This window comes from Condylura cristata, unplaced genomic scaffold (genome assembly GCF_000260355.1).
Source record: "Condylura cristata isolate star-nosed mole 26May11 unplaced genomic scaffold, ConCri1.0 scaffold00001, whole genome shotgun sequence".
Classification (NCBI taxonomy): Eukaryota; Metazoa; Chordata; class Mammalia; order Eulipotyphla; family Talpidae; genus Condylura; species Condylura cristata.
The window spans coordinates 82,460,418-82,484,571 of NW_004567102.1; the positions used below are offsets into that span (position 1 = coordinate 82,460,418).

A 24,154-nucleotide genomic window follows, 5' to 3' on the forward strand; every position below is an offset into this window, starting at 1 on the left:
GTGCTTGCACACTTATATATATGTGTGATGGGAAAAACATAGTTCTCAATTGTAGATTTAGAGTGGTGGTAAACTGAAAATACTATTTTGATCACGTTTTGGAACAGAGCAGTAAGATGTTCACATAGTTATCAGTCTTCAAATACATTTGGTTGTATTTGTTTGGATGAATAATTAAATCAAGTTTTTAAAGTATGGCTTGGAAAATGTAGGGGGGAACATGCAATAAAATGCATTTAATACGTGCATCCTTGAAACATGGGAATAACCTTTGAGCTGAAGAACTTTGGTAAAATACTAACCTTACTTCCATGTTTATTTCAATTTAATTCTCAGGTCTGCCCTGTAATATAAGTATTATAGTTCTCATGTGAAGATGAAACAACATGTTCAGAAAGGATAAATGAGTTGCTCAAAATCAGGAGACAGAACTTGAAATTAAATTTGTAAGTAAACCTGGTACTGGAAACAACACTTAGCAGTCTGCATTGTTATGGGCTCCACAATCCCATGAAACGTTTTCAGGGGAGATCGGAAGCAGCTTTTTGCATCAACTTTATTAATAAATATTTGTAACTGCAGCAAATGAGGAGTTGACTAAAAATTTTTACAGATTTAATAATGGAGAATAGACATAGATCACGATTTTTCTAATAGCTCAGAGGAGCTCTCAAAAAGTATTTAAAAAATACACTTTGAAAATGAGGGTCATAAACTTGATAGAAATACATAAGAAAATTTTCTGAAAATAACTTTACTACATTTCAAAATAATAGGCTGGTATATTTGGTCCAAAGTATTTAAAATTCATGTTTGACAGTATTCTAGATCTAGACAATTTATGAAATTTTAGGTGGCTTTCAAAAGAACTCACATTTTTCTATTATTTGAATGCATTTTAAATTTCTCCCTTGTGTATTTCTGCCTCAAAGCATTTGTTATATATATTTTTTGCAAATGTGATTGGTCACAATTATAATACAACTTATTTTTCAATATGTTAAAGGTTATACAAAAAATGGCTAAATTGAAAATTAATAATTGGGTATTCTTTCAGTCAGCTTGATGGAGTGAAAATGTATTTTTGTCCCTAATAAGTAAACATTATTTACCTACTTCTATGGTCCTTTTCCAAAACTGAACTATCGGGTAAATATATGGTACACACTTCATTCTGTAAATAAGAACCTAGGCAGCATTAAAGGAGTCTACTGAACACCATGACCAAATAGCAGAACTGGTCATCCTATGTACATAATTTAAGATTAAAAAAGGAGACCGTATTATGGTCCAGATTTTTGCACTTTTTAACATTAATATCAAAATTGTGTTTAACTATTATTGTTCTTACGCCAGTGCATCTGCTGGGCTCAGAGCTGCCCTGTAGTAGGACATCTGTATTACCAAATGACCGTTATCCAGAGTGAAGAAGTATCATCCATCCATTCTTATTGTGATCTATGTACAAGATCCATCTCTGAAGAAATCTGGCTCTCCAATTTATATCTATGTGTGTATATATATATATATATGGATTTATATATAATCTATATCCTCTAGCTTTTCTTTCCATTATAGACACATTTGAAGTTAGGCACTATTGAAAGAGCATTAACCTCTTTCTGTGTGCATTAGCAGATTCTAACAGCATACAGAGATACCTTGGCAATCTAAAACACTAAGTGTTCCTTCTAAAGTGCTAATTTTTCCCCAGGGAGGAATTTATTCATTAGAAAATATCAAATACTACCAAAACAAATATTGTGCTCTTGAAATGGTAGCATAGACACCAGTGGAGGGCTTTTTTGTCTGTTTATTATCGCTCTGCAATTTTAAACAGAATGATTTATATCATACTTTAAAAACTGGTAGAGTTGCGAAATATACAGACATACGCTGAGACAGAAACTAAAACATTTTGAAATTAAATGAGAAACCCTCCCCTGTACCCAAAATAGGAATTTAGCACAGAAATGCTCACACAGCTTGTTACCAACGGCTGACATAAATCTGCTCCAGAATGATTCTCAACACGACTTCCTAATCAGGCTTCTAAAGGATATACTCATCAAAATCTGTATTCTACAAATGCCCAGGTTAGAGATTAGGGCTCTTTATAAGGGCCCTTATCTTTTACATTTGGTAAAATATTAAAGGTATTGTCAAACAGACAATTCATCTAAATAAGTCCAAAGTATCTTATGAAGATAACTTATGACTAGGAGGTCACCATCATATATAGTAACAACGAGAATATAAAGTCTACATTTAAAAAGACAGATGCATGCTTGTATCATAGTAGGTTACATGTTTTCTAGTCATGTGCACCAATTTGTTGTGCCTCAAACACAGCAATAAGTATGGTAATACAACGTATATGTGTATACATCAGAGTAGCATTAAACTCAATTCTAATCGAGAAAAAAAATTAAATATTCAGGACTAGAATTTCACAAAAGAAGTGATGACCCTTTAAGGTTTTTCTTCACTCATTAGGGAAAAAAATAAGACTTTGTAAACATCTTCAAAGCTATCTTTTTTCAACATATTACTGAAAACTACTAGTCAAATAGTAAATAGCTAGTTGACATGGTTAAAGTTATGTCTGGACACACTAACACTTTCAGACAAAAACAGGCATTTACTAAAACAAATGATTATAAATATTTTCTATCTTGTATTTAACTAACATTTTCATAAATAATGTATTTAAAAGTGCTGAGTATGGTAAGATAGTCAGCAACGCCAGTGTAAACAGAACATTTTGTTTTTACTCTGCAATCTTTTTTAAAATCCCATCTTGTCAAACACTGCAACAGTTAAAATATTTGCATAGGGAATAGATAATAGCCCTTTTAATCATATCTCCTGAATTCTATATAAATTAGAAAATCAAATTCACTTAAAAAGAACAATTCTTTGAAATGTTTAAAGTTTATGGAAAAAGAAACTTAGGATTCCAACCTTTCAAGTAAAATAAAATTTAAAAAGAAAACCCCAAACTTTTAAAAAAATGTTTAATAAATTAAAAAATGAGAGGTAGTTAAAAAATGACAAAGAAAACCTATATTTGTTAATATCATCCTTAATATAAGGCCAGTATTCTCAGTGGATATAAATATTTTTAAAACTTTTATTTTAGATTACTCAATATTTAAGATTAAAAAAATAGCTTCCAGGGGATACCGATATTCAAATTCAAATGTAACACTTTGCTATAAATATGACACTGACTTTTGTGTGCGTGTACACGATACTATTTTCTTGAATGTCAAAAGTACCTGCCAATGTCAGGCAAGTTTTTTGTCTTAAAGATTTAGTGGTACTTATAAAAAATAAGATGGCAGCTAGAAGATTTGAGCACTGTATTGCCTTTCAATTATGGATGAGAATTAATAGTATGCTTTTAGCATTTAAAAATAAGTCATTCTTAAGATACTATGTGAAAACAGTTAAGTTCCAAAGTAGAGAATTATCTTCTTTATAACCCTTATAAAACCTTCCTTGGTTAAAAACAGCTTTTCATTGGATTTCACTTTCAAGGAAAATATACCATACCACCGGACAGATGCTATTCATCAAAATGTTTTATGACGCTACATGTAAGCATTCCTTTATTAAATACGTTCTTTATATTCCAAAACTAAGTTATCAAGCTTATTTTTTTTTCCTGCTAAAGTACATACTTTACACAACCATTTTAGAACTGGAGAGCCAGTCTTTAATAAGTTAATTACAGTATTGGACATCTGATATATACATAGATTCATTTTCCTCTATTACAGTTAAAAACAATATCATTCTTTGATTTGTCCTTGAAATAGAATATCTTCAAATAGTATTGTGCTTTTTTTTTTCCCCTTCTAATTTTGTTTTTTACATAGCAAACTCTGCTGTAATGAAACGCCACAGTTTTGGCAGTGAACAACCAGAGGAATTCCCCATTGGATTTTCCAACAAACAAAGATAAATAGCTCTTTTTCATGTACAGAAATATTGGCTTCAAAATTAGGGTACTGAACACAGTATATAGCATATTGAATACCATGGTTACAAATTAAAAATTGCCTTTTTCTGTCTTAGATTATATTTAAAAATGCAAACCACAGCCATTTTTTGGCAATTATTTCTAGAAGACCATATTGCACAAAAGTCCTTAAATACAGATATAAGTTATGCCATTGGGTTAAATAGTACAACGACGTGGCAAATGAAGCAGTTTTACGTTGCACATGCAGTCTCTGGAGATACACTAGGAGACTGTTTGTAGAACTACAAATACAAGTTTGCTTGCAAGTAGATGAGTGCTGAATAAAACAAACTTAATTTGGCAATTCATAATGTGGTGTGGTATTTCCTCCAAACTTAACCATGGATAACCTTGATAAAAATGAAGACAAAGACCATGTGGTCATATTTTTCACAGTAGCCTGAGGAATGCTAAGCTGTAGTTCTCCAGGAACTCGGTTTCTGATGTGATGTAACTACTTTTACTTCCCATCCCAGCCCTCCGAAATGATTTTTTTTTATGAAAATTAAGATTCAGAAGTAGAGCTGGCAGTACTTTCAACAAATGACTTATAGATTTGAGAGTTCAAAAACCTTGGAAAAGAATCTCTGTGCATTAAAGTATATATCTGAAGCTGGGCATCTTCATACATGTGAGGGTTAGGATCCAACAGATTTCTGTTGATCACCTCTCTAACTCGAGAATCGAGACTCACCTAAAAAGAAATAAGAGCAGATACATTAAACAATATACTTTTTTCAATAGATCTCAATTGAGTAACTGTAAGTTTGAGGTATTTCAGAGAAATTGCAGAGTAAATCGACGACAGGAAATCTTAAGGTTATCTTTTCCAAGACTACATGACCTTGCATAGTTCTCTTTTCCACAAGTTGTAAATTAAGCAAACAAAAAGCAACTAGACATTGAAGCTGATAATTAAATTCACAGGTATCTTGACCTACTTCAATTTATCTTTTCTGTGCATTTGCTCTGGAGTTTTCAACATTTTCTACTCATTGTTGGAGAATTCCCCAGCCAGGATATGAATTTGTTTCTTCCTACTGTGTCTGCTGGGGATGACTCTCTTGATGAATAAGAAGAAAAATCCGACACAGAGGAGTTGTCTGGCAAAAATTAATGTGTATCTTAAACTGTGATTCCGCACAGCTTCCCAACAAAAGTACCAATGGTAGAAACCAGGAGTGTGCAGGGGCTTTGTGGAGCAGAAGTGCACAGACATTCTCCTGTCTTAACTTCTACCTGGGAAAGAGTAGGAATCCATGCATATCCTACATCTATAGGGCTAATTCCAACATCTCTGTCCTAAAGAGTTAGCAGGAAATCACTTGCAGTATAATCTTTCCAGGGAGAAATGTCAATAGGCATTCAGAATACCTATGACAGTCATCAAAACAGTATTATTTGGAAGTGATTCAGTTATTTTTCGTCCTCATTAAACGTTGATACCGTTAGACACATTGGAAGGGAAGTTGGGGAGAAACAAGGATAAGAGCATGCTTGGGAACAGTTAGGCCCTACCCCCAATGACATGTCATCAAAAACTCTGAGAGTGAAAAGCATCCTTTATATCCACTAGGGCATCACAGGCCCAGTCTCATGTCTAATCAAAGCTTTGATTTTTATGACTAAATTTTATAACTAGATATTTATAATGGAATATCTTATCATAAGCGTTTTGCAAAAGCCTTTTTGATTCTGGCTTCTGGCTTCTGGCTTCTTTCCCAACCACTTCTTCAAACTAAATCTAGTGTCTCTAACAGAAATCTGGTGTCCCCAGATTCCTGAGCTCTGATACTGGGTTGATTTGCCTAGGATGGCTGCGAGGGGCAGATCATCAGGAGACAATGCTATACATGTCACTAAATCACTTTATATATAGGGCAAATAAACAAACAAACATATCTTGGCTAAACTAGGATTCTTCTTTGTCAGGAATTCGTAATAAAACAGAGGTTCTGGAAATAGATCATTTAGGTTTTCGTCTGTTATTGTTACTTGTAATCAACATCAAGTACAAAGTAATAAAAAAAGAGAGAGAGATCTTTCCCTAAGCTCTTTAAATATCATTTGGGTTTGTACTTCACAGGAGAATGCTCACTTTGGTGTATCAAATGTTTCATCTTATTCTGAATGTAGTGTTGTGGGAAGGAAGCCTGGCCATTACCTATATGGGTCTGTTTTCAGTTTACTGCACTAAACTGAGGATTTCAATAATGCAAGTCAAGCAAATTTTTAGCTTTCCCAGAAAGAAAAGTCAAGTTTGCACTACACTGTTGTTTACCAAGCATGTCTACAGTGTATGTCTAAGAAAAAAGGTACATGCTTCAGATAAAAAATGATTTATTGCTAAAAATGTTAACTATCATCTGTGCCTTGGCAAGTCATCATTTCTTGCCAGTAGAGGGTCTTGTGGAAAAAAAATGCAGTATGTGTGAAACGCAAGAAAGTGAATAACAAATTTCAGTGTGCATACACACTCCACTGTTTATATAGGTGGGAGCCCTTTCAAACTTGAGAGCGCTTTATGTCTGTGGAGAAGGGAAATGTAAACTAATGATAAAGAAAGAGGTGATTTATTTCTTAAATGACAGTTTCTTATCAGTAGTTAGCATCATATTGGCTATTACCTAAAAGAAATGTAAACTTGGATTATTAAATGTGTTGAGTCTTTGCTGTTGAATTTTTAATTTTGTTTGCAAGTTAAAAATAGTGAAATATCTTAGAGAAAGCAGTACCATTTAACATTTAGTCACCTGTAACAAAAATGCATTTGCGATTTCCATTTAAAAAATAAAATATTTACCTTAACATCTGGTTGTTTGAAAAGGTTGTCGGTCAGGCATAAGAAGTGTAGAGAGGTCAAAAACAAGGACAGACCCCATGGGGTAACAATCTACAGTTTCATCTTGTGGCATCTTTGTGCTTCAGAATGTGGAACATCTATAATACAAGTTAGTGGGGTGGACCCCAGCTGGGGCTGAGCCACAGTCACCCTAAAAGCCAGGCTGGATGGCTTCCAGGCCACCTCCTGCAGGCTGAGGGGTATGGGGTGCCTGGACATAACTTAGGGAAGAGAGGCTCTCAGTGGCAGAGGGTGAACATGCTCCTTGGGCAATGCAAATCCTTTCCTTTCTCACTCCCCAAAGACTCACCTCCAAGGGGAACCAGTGGAGCACAAAGCAAAAATAAGAGTCAAACAAACAAGCCAACTAAAAGCTAGTACAGAGGGACAGTTCAGGCACAAACAGAACAGGCAGATTTGGCAACATCTAACTGGCCAGACGGGAGAGGACAGCAGTGCCAAGAGGTGACAGATACAACCTTGAAAAACGCACGAGCATGGTGTGATAGGCCTTGGTGAAATCACTACCACAGGAAGCTGGAGACAGGAAGGAAGAAAAAGCGAGTGGCATGCAAGCACAAAAATACCCACTGGCGACTCCACAGACTGGTGTGGAGAAGTGTGACAAGAGATAAAGGCTCAAACTTATTTGGAGGGAAAGTGGAGATAATGAAGATCAATCTTGCTAGTGTGTCTTGGGGACACAAGTCAAACTGAATTAAAAAACATAGATATAGGTTTAATGTGCTAGATTTTCTACCCCATGGAGGAGAATGATAAGATTGGTAAATATTGTTGAAAGAGCATCTACAAGTCTTGACCTTGGCCTTCTAGAACAGAAGTTCTAGAACTATCAAGAGGCAATGGAAGTTTTGACTCTGGACGTTTTTTGAGAATTAAAATGGTCAACTTTCACCTTAGTGAAAGTCTTTAGTCTTTTTCCCTTATAGAGGCCTTCCTTTAAATCAATTTCTTAACCAGTTTTTACATATATTAGGTTTTTTTTTTGCTCCATTTTGAAAATCTTTTTTCATTTAGTTAATTCTTAGAAAAGTAACCTTGACTGAAATTGCTTTATTTTACCAGCCTTCCAAGTAAAACTGATTCCCCTTCTCCCACCCCTTTCTCCTTGATAAGATCTTACTGGATTTTTCCACTTCAGGAGATAGCCTTTTTAATTTTAACAAATTTGGACTTTCTCATTTCTCTGTTAATTTTTACAGATACAATATCTAATTCTTCTATCCTTTTAAATAAAAGTTTGCTATGTACACTCAGAGTAGTATTTTTCATGTTGTTAATTTCTACTGAAATGTATAGTCACAATACATTTAAAATAAGACCACTGGAGCCTATTTCTAGGTCCAAAGTTCAGTTGATTGGATAAAGTGAGTAAACGTTTTCTTGGTAAGGTTCCAACAATGGGGAAGTTTACCTTGCTTGTCTGAGTGAGATTAAGATTACTATTTTTTATATTGTCTGAAAGATGGGTTAGGTTTATGGAAATTGATAGACATGTTATGAAGAAAGTACTGGACAGTGGGATCAATAATGTTCTTGAAGAGTTGCTATACCTCTGAAAAGATTGTTGTGAGATTTATATTGCAATTATGTAAGTCCATTTAGTCAATGACAGTGCTTAAGCCCAAGGTAAATGAATAATTGTTATATAGCATTGATTGTAATTATGATGACCTTTTTTTGATCAAACTCAATGTCTTTGGACTTTGTATCAAGTTGAATTTGATCTTCTCAGAGTGACCTTTCCTGAGTATCCCATTCTCAAATATACCCTTTGATCTAACCCCCCATCATAAAGCTCATCACAATTTTTAGTTACTTGTTTTTATTAAGATTTGTTTGTCTTCCTAAAGTGTAAGCTCAATAAGGGATGGGCCGAATTTTCCTTGTTTACCATGATATTCCCAACACCTACTGTATGCCTAGCTCATGGGAAATACCCAATAATTATTTTTTGGATGTTTACAAACATGTACAAATAAGTGCATCTAGGAAAATACCGTCAAATGAACCTATTTAGAAAAACTGATTTAAGACCTTGAAATAAACTCACATAATTCTGTTTGTACAGGCATATACATACACATACAGAATCCACATGTATATATCATACGCATTAAATTTATGTCTATTATATAAGATACCTCCCAAATTGTTTGCTTTTTATGCAAACAATGAAATTGTTAGCACACCAGCCTCATGAAGTAGATAAGTTAGGTATATATAAACAATTTTAAGAATGTAGACTTCCCCTACACTTAACGCTGAGGAATATGATGGTTTAACTGAATTAAGGTAAATTGAAAACCTGGTGAAGAAAAATGAGGTTCTGGATAAGGATAAAACCTTGATGATTTTTAGCTGTTTAATCACTACCATTTTATATTCTACTTACTGTACTCTAAATAGAAACTGTTACAGACTACAGGCAGAAGGGCTAGACTTTCTAGGTGCCAAATGAGAATAAATCCCAAGCATGACTTGTTTGCGGGGTTGCTGTGAGTGCTGTGTTGAGAGTGATTCTGCAGGGGAGTCTGAGACACAGGAAGGAGCAAGGCTGACGGCCAGGCTCCCGGGGAGAGGGTGAGGTGGGAGCTTTACACGGCTCGTCTGGATTTGGCTTACTGGTCTCTGTAGCCAGCTACTCCCCACCTTTGTATTTTTATTTTTATAAAGAAACCAATGGAACACTGTGGCTCAGGGAGGTGTTAAAATTGATCCCAGATCCTACAGTTAGGTTTTAGCAGCCACCCTTACGTTCCCATGCACCCAGGTCTTAGTGCAGGGCTCTTACAACTGTACAATAAGGTCATTCTTCACATGACACATTCTCTTTCCAAAGTTGGAAAACAGAATGTGAAAATGGTGATAACACAGGCCACCAGACAATTACTAAAATATCATGCCTGATTAGAATTTGGCATTTTTTAATTATTTAAAAAATTTTTTTATAACAGTTTACTTTTACATCATTTTGTACATTTTTTTTTCCATCTCAATTGTAATCCCCGCGGGTTTCCCATCACCATGTAGCATTTTTTTTTTAACTGAAAGATCAATGAAATTATATATTAGAAGGGCTCTACGACAGCTAGAAAGTGGCTGTGGTATTCTAGTGCATCTGTGAATCAAGACACTTGACAGGGTTCAAGAGCAAACATATGTAAACATTGCCTTAACATAATAATTATAATTTATAATTTCAAATATATACTTTTAGTTTATTCATTTTATGATGCTTAATAATTTATTGACAACAGAGTAATTATCTGGCTGAACTTCATACAGTGTAATAATTTTGATTCTATTGCAAGGTATTTATAAGTCATCACCAAGTAGAAAAATATAAAAAATTGAATTTCATCTCTGTTTCTGTGTCTCTCTATAGTACTTTAATGACATTACAGGCTGAACAATCACTCAAATGTCACTATTAGGATGCAAGAGAAGCGTATTTGTATCCTTTGGAAGCTATGCCATGTAATGAAATAAAAATATGAGAATGAAATAAATATGCTAAAAAAATCCAACTAGAATTGCTTAGATGTAGAGATTCTAGATGCAGACTTAGATGCAGGTAGACCAGGAAGCTAAGTCATGTATTTTTAGGATGTAGAATTGTATGGTGTTAGAAATGCAAAGTGGCATTCATAATATATTTAGGTTATAGAAAAATATCTCCCTACTTTGCTCCTATCAATATGTTTTCTATGTTAATGTAGAGAATGAAAGAATAAAGTGATCTCTTGTGTACACAGTTAAAAGTTTTCTCGTTTTCTAAAAACACTGCAGGATTTTGGAGAGCATGAATGGTACTGGTAACCTAATTTTTAACTGATAGGTATACCTCTTGGGAAATGCAGTAGCTTAGATAGAATTACAGAGAGATGGATAAAGAAGACTATGTTTGACCCTATAGAGTCAAGGTAGTGAGCATGAGACAAGTTAGGGCCACCTCCAGTGTGGGATGAGGCAGTGATTAGTGGGACCTAGTTCTAGGGGATTCCATCAGTGTCCACGCTCAAGAGAGAAGCGTGGCAGTAACCCTGGGAGCAGAAAATACTGGTCAGGACACTTCAATACACAAGTAAAATTCACAGTGTTCTCAGAAAAACAGAAGAGATAAAGGTTGGTGTGGAAAAGTGAGTGCATTCTCGGAACCTCAACACCTCTGGCCTTTGTCACTCAGCATACCAGGGGCCTGGATACCTGATACCAGATGATTTTGACCCTGGTGACTGCACCATGTCTGAGGATCCAATGGACTTTCAGAAAATTATTTGGGATATATTATTTGGTTGTTAGCAATGTCTTATTCATCGTTTCCACCATGGGGTTAGGAAACAATAGTTTGCACATTCCACTACAGAAAGACTAAAATAAGTAAAATAATCAGGATTATCCTTGTACCTTGTATCTCCCTCAAGAACATTACTGGGTTACAAAGGCCCATTCCTCAGTCTTGTAAAAATTCTATCATCAGCATCAATAAATGTGGTAGGTTTGTTTTCCGAGAGCCTCTCTATCAGAGGTGTTCAGGCTTGTGTGTGTGTAGAAAGCCTGTCAAAAGTACAGTTTCCTGCTCTGTTTTCAAAATTTCAGACTCAGAAGTCCAAGGTAGGCATCAAGAATATGTTTTTCAAACAAATGTTCCAGGTTTTGTTCATAGAGGTGTCTGGGGATCGCACTTTGAGAAACACTGTCATCCCAAAGTCAGTGTTTTTCCACACTAAGGCACAGCAAATTGTGTCTAATAGGCTTAATGTTAGTTGTAAGAAGCAAGGAGCTACCACACGATTCAGCCAGAGCTAAACGATCAAAGCATGATGGGGAAGCTACCTGTCTAAGAAGTGTTCAGAGAGAACCCAAGTAAAGTCTAAATTGTCCACCCGGAAAAGCCCTTCAGCCTGCCCACCTCCACGCGCTCCCCTTGGGAACAACAGCCGCCTTCGTTCAACCATGGGGTCAGGAAGCCCGCATCAGTGCTTTCTAGATGTTTACCTCTTTTGGTGAAAGTATGGAAATATAATCTTCATAAATCATTCTGGCCTTTTCTTCGATTACTTTTTTGTTCTGTTCTTTCTTTAAATCTTCACAGGCAAGCCAGAAAAGGAGGTTCTCTTCACTGTATTCTGTCCGGAGGAATTCTCTAAAGAGATTTCTTCCTGCTGGGGCCTTCATCATCTTATCAAAATTTTGAGACCAGGACAAGACTTCATCTGAAGTGGGGTTTTGGCTGTAAAGACAGAATGGGGCCATTAGCAAAGGTGACTTCAACCTGTGGGGCAGCCCGGAGGAGTGGACTGCAAGTCTAGCCAATGACTGCCATCTAGTGGCCCTGCCACTCAGCCTGGCTTGAGCTGAGAGATAAATGCTGAGCTAGGTTGGGAACTAACTTCCAGGTCTTGGTGTTCCTGTATGCAAAGGCTGCATGTTTGGAACTATGTGTTCAGACAGCAAAGGTCACGGACACTATCCGTGTGGTCATCATAAGTTCCTGATGAGGTTGGGAAACACTCGATTCTTAATACTATGGTATAAATTGATCGGTATGACCTGTAAATAACTTAGGGGCAAACTGACATTCTGTTTGCATCTGATGTAGATTTTAATTTTCAAGTAGAAGATACAGGTTCTCTTCTCATTTCTGGGAGCAAATTTTTCATTTGTCACTGGACCTAAAACAAGAATATAGTGTGTGCATCTGTCATATAATCTCCTCCACGTCAAGGGTTTTTCTATTAAGTGCTATGAATGAATTGTTACCCATGAAAGGAGCTATCACAGTTGATAAGTACAGGGCCTGTAGAATGACACTGAGGATTAAAAAAAAATATTTCCAGGTTTTCTTACAGAAAACACCAGTTATTACTCTCTTTGCTTATCTCCCAAAGAAGTGGAGGAGAGAAGCTCAGAGCTCCTTATGGCTAAATTGATCCTGGTCATACTAGGTCTGTTTAATAACTTTCCAATCTAAAAATCATTTGGTCAAAAAAGTACCTATTTTTTTTCTTACTTTTTTTTTAAAGATTTATTTACTCATACAGAACTGGGGTACAGGCCAGAGATGCGGAGGGTGAGAGGATTCACCAGGGACAGAGTTGGGAGCAGAACAGGCAGATCAACGAAGTACACTGCTGAGGGGAGCAGCTGGCGGGTCAGGAGAGGTCTGCCATGCCATGTGGTCACCTCCGGGGCAGGCAGGGATCAAACTCATGCAGAAGCGGCTTTGACTTCTTAGTGCTGTGCTTTAACCCGCTGCGCCACCAGGGAGAGCCTTTTTCTTACATTTTTGACTAAGTATTTTAAATAGGTTTGTTACTGGTCCAAAATGTCTGAACATCCTTATTCATCCACAAAATATTAAAGATGGAAAAACTACTATGAAACATCCATATTAAAACCTCCTCATAAGCAGAAAAAGAAAGCTCTTCTAGCTATATTCATCATCTACATGTATTTTATCCTGTAGTTCTGATCACTTCAACTTCATACTTTGGGAAAAATAATTAGCAAAAGTCTGTTCTGATGGAGGTGGGATTGATGCCAGTTTTTGGACCAATGTAGGTCATTCCATAACACTTTTGGTGTTTTTTAGATTTATCCCCTATACATAAAACAAAAACAAACAAACAAAAATTCAGGAAAGGAAGCAAGAAATTAGGACAATTTGAAGAGCGTTAGTTTTTAAAAGAAAAAGATAAACTCAAGCAAGGACTCAGCTCATAGCTTACCACAGTTAACAGAAAAATCAATAAGACCAATTGCCTTTGTAAAATAAGATCTCCCAGGCTGAGCGGACATTCGTTTCCCAAGACCACTCTGCAGCGTGCCAGGAGGCACGAGGTAAGCCGTAAGCCTCAGTCACGTAACAGTAAACAAACACAAGACAGGCGCGCGAGGTCACTCACCATTCCTCTAGCACCTGGACGCCCTCCAGTTTTGTGGTGTGCGTGGGTCTTCCCGCACCGTCCCCTCTCTCTTCGTTCCTAACAGTGAGGCTGTAATGTAGCATAACACTTTATTTTGTCTAGGGAAAACCAGTTATTCAAAGAAACAATATTTCTTGAAATATTGTTTCACAGAATTGTTTTCTCAGTTATGCGAGAACATGTAATACAGAAGGCACAATCTCGGGTTTAAGGCGTGGATAAGGTCAAGCGGACTGGAGGAAAGAGTACTCCATGCCATATCCAAGGAAGAAAAAAATCTCAAAAATGCCTGTCATCCTGATGTCAACCTTACATAACGTGAACCACTTAAATTCTAGGAGATGCATAATTAGATTTCCATATTTGATACAAATCCATGTTAGGAGCATGGCATTTTGACTTTTGCATATTCCTAGTCAAGAGTTTTTCATTTGTCTCCCCTCACTCACAGTCTAATAAAATAAAAATGCATCCACATCTGAAGAAGAATTTGCTGAATTCACACCCGCCTGCCGCACAGACCTGGTTCCTTGTCACCAACGCCATCATCCCCCCACGCACGCAAGTTCAAAGTCCTGGATGTAAGTCAGCCTCAATGTCTCCGGTCACTCGGAGGGTTTGGCTAGGAGGACATCGGGTGGGAGGGGTTTTTGACCGGCGACGTACATATGAGAGGATTCTAAATGCTCGGATAATCCCACTGGGTTTTAGTAGCTCAGAACAAGAAAAATCAGCCAGTTCTGCAAACTGGTGCAGCAGTTCATGGGGACGCTCCCGGTGCTCCAGGAGTATCCAAGACAGATGCAGGGCTAAGGCAGCGACCCAGAAGCCATGTGGGGAGGATGACCCGGGACCTCGCACAAGTCAAGCTACTGTATGAGCACACTGACCCCTGCGTCTAGAAACTGAGGAGCTCCACGCGATCCTGTCAGAGCCCAAGGTAATGTCTCTTTCATTGGTTCCTTCATTTATGCAACAAGGGCGATGGAAACAGTTCTTTTTTAGTCCCTGTGATGTGCAGCACCTTCATTTCATCACCCACATTTTATAGATGAATGAGCAGTGTGGTGCAGGTGGGGCTGTCAGAGTGGGCCAAAGGCAGGCGCCAAACATGTGGGACGCCTGGAAAGCAAATCCAGCTCAGCTGAATGGCCTTGTTATCTCTACGTGGGACACGTTCTCTGGTAGGCAATGAAGCAACACTGCTTCTTGGTGTCTTCAGGGGAGGGCAGCTAGGCATGGCTGTGGTGAAAGAAAGGGCTTAGTGGGGGCAGCTGCCACAAGTAGTTGTTCTTAATCTGGAAGGTTGGTAAGGAAACTGAGACATGTCTCCTTAAGTCATTCTTTTATTCTCAGGAGTGAGGTAAGGATGGAGGGAATGTTGCAAAGGGAAGACGAGGGGTCAGTCTGGAAAGGAGATGATGCCAGGGAATTTAGTTGAGAAGGTGGATGACTGGCAGAAAAGAGTTGGAAAGGATTTTTGTCAGAAAAAAGAGCACTTTCATTTAAAAAAAATATGTGAAATAAACTAAGTTCTCCTTCAGCAAGTTCAAGGGAGAGAGGCAGGACTGACTGATGGGTAAGTCAATGAGTAGCTCACACACAAAAGTGGGGCAGCCCAAGGAAACCTGGGGCCAGGAGCTAGAGCCCGTTGTTACACAGACACCAGCAGACTGACTAGTGACTGCAGAGAGGCAGGGTTGCTTGGCCTGAGCAGTCAAAGCCTGGCAGAGGGTGTCGACCTGGAGAAGACGGCTAGGTGGAGTACAGAGAGAGGTTTCCAGGTCTCTGTGTATGGGCTGTGAATGTGAGAGAAGAGTTGGGAAACCCCAGCCTCCTTGTTGCTATATGTTTACACCATATACATGTTTTAGAGGAGATTCATTGACTGCTCAAAGGATCTCTGGGTAAGAGCTTCTCTGCAATCTACTGGATTGCTAGTAACTTTGGAAAGGTGGGTGGGAGGAGACAGGGATATATTATTAACAAGAGCCCATGACATTCCTGGGAGGAATGAATCATGCCAAATGCATACAATATTCAAATTTCTCTAAGCTCTAGGAAGATCTTATTTAAATAGGAAATTGATACTTATTCTGTCAAGCTTTACTGAGCTTATGTGTATGCATGTATAATGTACTATAAAAAGAGTTCTTTCCCTGATTAAATAGTCAGCTCCTTATGAAGTTTACCCTGCTGTTTCCATACATCCTACTACAAAGTGTGCTGTACAAATGCAGATATACCTCATGTTATGCAACATCTTTGAAAAAAAAAAATTGTTCTCCATTGTGTCTTTGTTGTAGAGCAACCAACTTGGAATCCACAGGCATGATTCACAAGTTTCTGAACATGAATTCTGGCTCTTCTGTCTGTTTCTGTGATATCTACAAACATCCCAAATGCCACCATATTAGAGTGATCATTATGAAATATTTGGTTGTGTTTATATCTTTCATGTCTGCAGATGGTAAAATATGGACACACATTTGTACTAAACTACTTATAATAGACATTCAATAAATGCTTCACTGTTCACTGTCTGTTCCATTTCTGGATCTAACATTGCACCCAACATATACAGCCCTGCAGAAAGAAAACACACTCAAGCTACTGACCAGCCACTATTCTTCGGTACTGGTGTAAAAGTAGTGGTTTCACAGTTTCAATCATCCAGAGCCACTGATAATGCCATTGAAAGATAAAGAGAAATGAGAACAGCTGGTACTAGGCTGTTTGCCAACTATGTCTTAGAAAAAAACTATAACCTGCCTCTAATCTCACTTGGTCCTGCTCTAAGTAACATAGTGTGTTTCTTTTCCTTCTTAAAAGAAACCAATTATAGGAGATATTTGCACTAGAAGAGTGCATGGATATCATCTGTGCTTGAGGAAAGCAGAAAGGAAAACACCAAACTTAGCAGTAGCAAAGGATTCTATGGAGACACATTACTTTTACTTTTAGGGTGTGTGTAAAATTTTTAACTTTAACATTTCTACCTTTTAAACAAACAAAGTCACAGGGAGAGTAGGATGTGAATGCAGTGCTCACTGTGGAGTCTCAATCAAAGCTTAAGCATTTCCTGGAAGCCAGCTGACTGGACTAACAATAGCAAAGACATGGAGACAACACAAATGCCCCCAAAACAGATGAATGGATGAAGATGATATGGCATAGAGACACAATGGAATACTACTCAGCCATCAAAAAGAAACTCCTCCATTGGCAGCAACATGGCTGGAACTGAAAGGGATGATACTAAGCAAAATAAGTTAGAAGGAAAAAGATTAAATACTGGATGGTTTCACTTATACGTGTTTTCTAGAGAAACTAAATGTAGGGTCAGGGAAAAGACAAAACTTGCAGGCTGACCATAGATCTGAGACATACAGCAGGAGATGGGGGAAGGGAGGAGTCAAAACAGAGGAGGGGATAGCACAAGGGACGATGGTGGTATCAAGGGTCGGGGAGCCCCCACTGTCACTGTTCCATATTTTACTATTACCAGCTTTTCCTTTTTTTTTTTTTTTTAAGATTTATTTATTTATTCATACAGAACTGGGGTACAGGCCAGAGATGTGGAGGGTGATAGGATTCACCAGAGACAGAGCAGGGAGCAGAACAGGCAGATCCACGAAGTACACTGCTGAGGGGAGCAGCGGGCGGGTCAGGAGAGGTCTGCCGCGCCATGTTGTCACCTCCGGGGCAGGTGGGGATCGAACTTATGCGGAAGTGGTTTTAGCTTCTTAATACTGTGCTTTAACCCGCTGCGCCACCAGGGAGGGCCCTTCTTCTTTTTATTTAACAGCTTCTACCTCAAATTTCCCATGGCAAAAATGGAATCACATTTCTCTCAGATTCTGAAATGAACTGGCAGGCTATTCTTGAAATCTTTCTTTTTCCTTTCTTTTGTCTTTTTCCTTGAGAAAACATCATAGTTTTATTCAGATGTTAACAATTTACAAATATATATGAGACACCTGCTTTACACTACGTTGCCTGGATTGGAAAGTCAAGACGAATAAGACAGATGCTCTCAAATAGAGCAGTATCAGGGAGTGTGATGAGAGCTGAAACAGCGTGGTCCTTAGACAAGGCAACAGCATCCCTGTTTTTGCTTGAGGGAACTGAGAGAGGCTTCCTGAAGGAGGTAATGATTAAACTGTTTTGAGCAAAGAGCAGGTGTTGGCCAGATGGAGACCTGGACGAAGGGAATTCCACGCCAAGGATGAAAACTACCGAGTACAGAGGTTGGGAGCTGTAAAGAGGCCTGGGTGTTTCTGGATGTGGTCAATAAACGCAGAGAGGCAGTGAGGCAAGGTGACCCGGGCACTCCGTGCTTAATGTTCCCAGGTCACGGCGGGGAAAGTGGTAGTGACTACTTGCATGGGTCTATACAGCAAGAGCGAAACCTTCTGACCCAAGAAAGGCTTACTTATGCAGACTGGCCGCATTTTAAGATGGCAACTCCACCTTTATCAAAGACTTTATTTCAACCTTAGGAATTAAAGACTTACGCTCTGTAATTACCATGCAACACTCCCTCATACTTTACCATGTCTTCCTCCTAACAGTCCTGGAAGGGAAGCAGGGATGTTATTAATTATTCCCAGTTTCCCACAGGGGAGAGAGTTACCCAGGCTGACCTGACACCATGCCCACAACTAAACTGAGCCGAGCTGGCATCAGGACCCACATTGCCAGGCCTCTCTACTCATGTTCATTTTTACTATGCAATGCCATGTCGCTTTATATAAAATAATCAACTGTAGATTTTACCTTGTCAGATATTTACAAACATCAATTGCTCTCAAATGTTTGGAAAGAGCAAACCTTTCACACACCAGTTCATGGAGAGCAATCCCCACCCCCTTTGGGCATTATTCCTCTGCTCCCAATCTCCAGGCGCTCTCGCTCAAAGGACTTATATATAATAGACAGTGGTGAGAGATAACCTCTCGGGTCCCTGGAACTTGAGATTACCAGAGCAAGCTGCGACAGGAAAAGCCTGAGAGGACAGAAGTCGTGGGACCATTTGTGTCTGCAGATCACGTGCTGCTCTGCAAAAGAGCCCTGGGAACTGGCTCCATCAGGAAGAGAACTCTGGGGAGTAGGGGACGAGGAAGGGGCAGGGCCTAGGTGTTGCTGAGAAAAGACAGCAAAGGGAAACAAGGCACCAGAGGTGGAGCAGTGGCCAAATCACATCCACACTTTAAAACCCGCCAAGGTCATTTGGGCTCGTGTCTGGGACTTGACCTTTGTCTCTTTCATTTGTATGTTTGGTGATGAAACCTGGTTTTGAATGGGGTGTGTGGGAATGGGAAAGGTGTTTAGAAATGTGTATCTAGGAATGTTATGCAACACTCATCCTAAAAAAATCCTCCCCCTCCTTCTATAATCATGCCCATGTTTTAACATCAGCATCACATTGGGCTTGGGTTTTTATTTCATAAACTTGATCTTTGAAGTGAAACAATCAGTTCGTGACAATCTGCCCACTAGATGGCTGTGTTGCCTTTATAAGAATGTTTTCATCTAACCAGAATAAAAGGAAACTGCAAAAGTCTCTGATAGTTGTTATCCTTCTTTGGAAAAAAAAAAAGGCTATTATTATAGGTGTGGAGTTTTAATAATTGCATCTTTCTAAGGAATTTGAAAAGAATAATTCAATTTTTTTGAGTGAAATAATGAGGGGGACTCATTTAATTTGGGAGGGGCCCATAATTTCACCCTTCTTTCTTTTTGGTATTTAGAAATTTAGTTCTGAGTATCTCCAGCCCAAAAACATTTGATTTAAGAATTAGTCTTTTTTAAAAAGGTAGGCATAACCCTATTAATATTGTAATTATCCTTTCTAATAATAAGTTGTATTGAGCTCTAATGTCTCTTGGCTGGTGTAATATGAAACTTAGGTCACACATTCTTGGAAGAATCCATTAGAAATGGTTTTAAGCTACCAACAGGCAGGAAATGGTTTTTATTTAAACTGCTTTAAAAGAGCCATTGTTGAGGGTAGATTCTCCAACCATTTCAAGTCCATTTGGGTTGCATGTAGAAGTTAAATTTGTCTTTTGATTGTGGAAAGAGGAGACACATGTTTTCATTTGTCTCTGTGCTCTTTCTGCCACTAAGTTTTTTCTGCTTGAAAAGATGAATTTCACGAAAATTTACTAAATGTGTACTGTTACTTCAACCCACAAGCCATGCATTTTGGGTTCATTTACATTATTTGATTTCAAATGTCAACTGCACTGAACAAGTCATGACATGGTAACACGGGGTTGACTATGTAGACTTATGTTAGTTAAATCACCAAAGCTGCGCATTTGGTACAGAGGGATTTTTATTTCCCTTTAAAATCTGGAGAATTAAAGTTACTTAGATATACTTTATCTATATGATACATACTTATCTTCAGAATCTTCTACTTCAGTTCTCAGATTGATTGAAATTCTATTTTAAGCTCTTCTTTCATCCACTATAATTTCCCACTCACTATAATTAATTTCATAATTAAGTTAGTGGATGATTTTGTGGGAAAGCAAATATTTTGAAGAGGCCAAATGGACTTTGATTTAGCCAGTAAATACTATTATTAAGATGGCAATAATCACTCCGTTCTTAAAATGCACCTGCTATGTTGGAACACAGGCTCCTAGTTAGTTAACTTAACATCCTTATCATAAAAACAGAACGGAAGAGTTAGAATTCTAGCAGTTAGTGCTCAGAAATACATCTGGACAGCAGGAAGGTTAGAAATCCAACCACCAGCTCATTCCTTTCCTGGTATTTTCCAGCTACTGTGTTTATGGTTATATAGGGGCGGGGCAGGAGGAATCCTTGAGAACACCAGGAATGAAGGCAGCCATCTGCAGGGAAATTATCCCAAGCAGACATTAAACCTGCATGGAGAATCCTGCTGTCAGGTGCTCCAGGAACTCTGCCTTCTATCTATGCTGGCTGACATGAGGATCGGCAGAAAGCTATACAGCAATTGGCTTTGCTGCAATCAATGACAGCTTGCAGAGACTACTGAAAAGCAGACAGTGGGCAAATCCCAGTAAAATCTGGTAGATTCCGTTCAGCCAGCCTGAAACTTGCTAGGAAGTAACTATCAATCCAGTGGGCTCTGAGAATGTACTGAGTCCTAAACTAACCAATTTGAAACTGTTATTAGTCACATGTTAGAGTATAGGATTTGAAGTTCAGAGAGGTTAAGTCGTTTGCCGAAAAGTTCACAGATATGTCAGGAAGCAGGAACACAGCACATTGGGTAATTCCAGTGACATTGTGTCTTTCCTGTGTCACACATTGAACATGGGCTTCATTCAAGGAGGGCATGTTGCAGGAATTACTGTGTAGTCTTTAGGTGGAGCAACATGACCTCTATGTAGCATGAAACACCTGGAGTCTTATTCCAGTGTTATTGATAGAATTGGTTGATTCAACTGGTTCTGTACTTATTAGAAATATACATTACTGTGTGTAAAAGTACTCATGGCAGGAGCTTGCTTTCTACTTAGGAACCAGTTCTCCTATACCTGAGATAGATCTGCATTTATAATAGGATACTGGTACCTGCAACAGAGATCCTGAAGCACTGGGAATAACAATATTTATAACTCCCAGCTAAGCAGTATTAAGATCCAATCAACTTCATCCTCACAAGAAGCAGATCTTATTGTCTTATCTGACACAGAGGCAACAAATCATTATGGAATGATGTCCCAGTGGGTCAGGCAGGTTTTAAGAGGCTAACCATGAGAAGGTAAAGGAGGCGCCACAGAATAACAGAACACTTTAATCAATGGACAGTAACTATCCCAATCAGATGCTAGGACATTTTCCAGATACGGTGGGGTAGCAAAAATGTCCTCACCTCATGGTTTTTGTCTGATCATGAATTTAGAGAGGCTGGGGAAGTCCTTAAATACTGTCCTGCTAGCTTATCTATTGGCCTGGATTTGGCAGAGTTCAATTTCACATTGTTTTAGAAACTGAAAATTTTTCTCTGATAAAATCTAGAAGGTACCTCAACACCCTCAAACTGAACCTTCACCCACAAGGTCAGGTGTCTCAGAACTTTTGAAGAGGGGCTCACTCCTTTCTCCCGCGGAAGCTTCTCTCTAGTTTCTTCCTCTTGTGCACCTTTCCAAGCTCCCTTCTCAGTCCCTGACTTCTCCAGCAGGATGACAAGCAGCTTCTTGATTCTCATCCTCCTGGGCTCACGGGTGTGTGCAGCGGGAACAAACCCTTCCTTGGGAAGCTCTCGACACCTCTGGCTCTGGTGCCAGCTCTGGGCACCTATGTCGCTTCTAGACAGACACTTCTTGGGGTCTGCAGCTTTTCTGCTGACTCTCTTTCAATGTTGGGGTCTGCTGAGGTTTTAGTCTATAGGTCCCTGCTTTTCACACAGATCCAGATTCTTATCTGTAGACTCAACAGCCAACTCTGGGGCAGCTCAGCTGAGCAAGTCCAGTTTATCATCTGAACGTGGCCTCAACCACCTCCAGTTCAGGCTCTCCCTTGGGGGGTCACTCCCCACCCAGCCACTCAAGAAAAGCCCGTGGAATCTCTTTCCCCTCCTCCCTTTCACCTACTGAAAATCCTTGTGGTGTGCCTGAGTCTCCTCAGCTGCATCTCTCTCCTTCACTGTTGCTTTATCTTGGGGTCCTGAGATCTCTCAATTTGGCCAATTCAAAAGTCTCCTCAAATTCTCTTTGTTTTTAGTTTATCTTTCTCTGTCCTTAAGGGGACAGGCTCAAAATAGAAAATGGACTTTGTCTCCTGCCAACATAACATTGGCAATCACTTCCCATACCCAAGAAGAGCGTAAAGTCCTAAATCCTGAATATGTCACAAAGGACAGTTTCTGATCTGTCACTGCATCCTCCCCAGGCTGCTGTTCTGTTCTTCGCGTTATAACTCAGCAATGCTAATCAGGTTTTAGTGCTCTCTCTTGGAATCCTTTTTTCTCTACTGCCATTAACCTAACCGCCACCAGCACTAGCACCACACACACAAGAGAATAAAAGCAACTGGTACCTACCCAGTATTAAGTAACTGAGCATACGGCCACACAATCACAGCAGGGAGCACGCACCGGGACCAGTTACCTGTCATTTCTGAAACTGGTTGTGTGACCCAAACTTCCATCTTTCATAAAGCAGATTCAGATGGAAAATCGGAAGCTAATCATCCCTTCAATATCTTAATATTAAACACCTGCTATGTGCCGAATACTCTTATAAGCCCAAATACTGTCTTGGCTATTTTAAAGCATGAAATTTTACTTTATGTTATGAAAATGCCCAAAGCTACTTGCTCAATATGAATTTTTATTGATTCAATTATTAAATGCACATACTATAATTCCATTAAGGTATTAGCCCAATGTCAAGCAGACGGAAAATTGCTGGTGCAAAAATCAGTACTGGGCATCAGGATGGCAAAATGACCATCCCTGTGATCAGCTTGTCCAAGGCAAAGGGAGGGGTGGCCATCGACGTGGACAGCACAGGCCCAGTGCCACGGTCATCTCGGAAGCTCTGCCACTTCCCGGCCACTCCAGACCCAGAAGGGCTCACCACATCACCACTGATAACGAGTCAGCAGAGACCTGCAAGCTCCTCCCTGGGCCTGACCCTGCAATGATGCCAGCGAGGTCTTGGGGGCTGTGGAGCCCACTCACATCCCTTGCAGACCGGCCCTGGAAGCAGCACCCAACCACTTTACCTAGTCTCTTCCTGCTTTCACCTGAGGATGGAAGGCTTCCTCACCAGAGGACGAGTCTTTGTTTTCTCGGGAATCCCTCTCACATCAAATACACTCCCCTGCATGCTCGTCTTTTCCTGTCCGTTTCCCTCTGGTCCTGACTGGCACACAGCTTTCCTTCGTGACTCCTCTCTCAGGGGAACTGCCCACTCGCATCCTGAGGCTCCCACCATCTGACTTTTTGCTCCCTCCTGGCCAATCCTGACAGCTCTGTGGCCCCTCACCAGCTTCCATACAGGGGCTCTTCCCTCGCTCCTTACTCCCCAGTTCTGGGTGCCTCCACCCAGGCACCTGCAAGACCCTCCCTGCTTCCTTGCTGGTCCGGCACTGCTTGGCTGTGAGCCGTCCCACCTGCTAAGTTGGGGCTTGCTTCTTCCAGTCTGAATTAATTTCATTTTCTTTCTCCAGCACTTCCCTGTTTCATTCTTTCTGCTCTCCTAAACAAGACTGGACCTAATATTTTCCTCTATTATTTTTTTTTTCTTCACATCCACTTTCCATGGGTGATATAAACACAGCACCCTTAGAAAGACAGGTACTCACAGTAGAGAGTGT

At 39.3% G+C, this 24,154-nt stretch overlaps 1 protein-coding gene across 2 annotated transcripts in view; it reads right to left on the minus strand.

Annotated features, from left to right (window-relative positions):
• Positions 1-3,119: 3,119 nt before the first annotated feature.
• Positions 3,120-24,154, minus strand: part of RGS17 (regulator of G-protein signaling 17) — an 87,310-nt gene continuing 66,275 nt past the window's right edge. Inside the window, exons 3-5 of one of the 2 annotated variants that reach the window (XM_012723695.1) lie at positions 13,805-13,882; positions 11,895-12,129; positions 3,120-4,724 (exon numbers count right to left, since the gene is read on the minus strand). In XM_012723695.1, the coding sequence (XP_012579149.1) occupies positions 4,536-4,724; positions 11,895-12,129; positions 13,805-13,882 (502 nt within the window). In that variant the 3' untranslated portion in view covers positions 3,120-4,535. Of the gene's footprint in view, positions 4,725-11,894; positions 12,130-13,804; positions 13,895-24,154 lie in introns of both variants that reach the window. The other variant, XM_004673943.1, reaches the window with a different exon arrangement.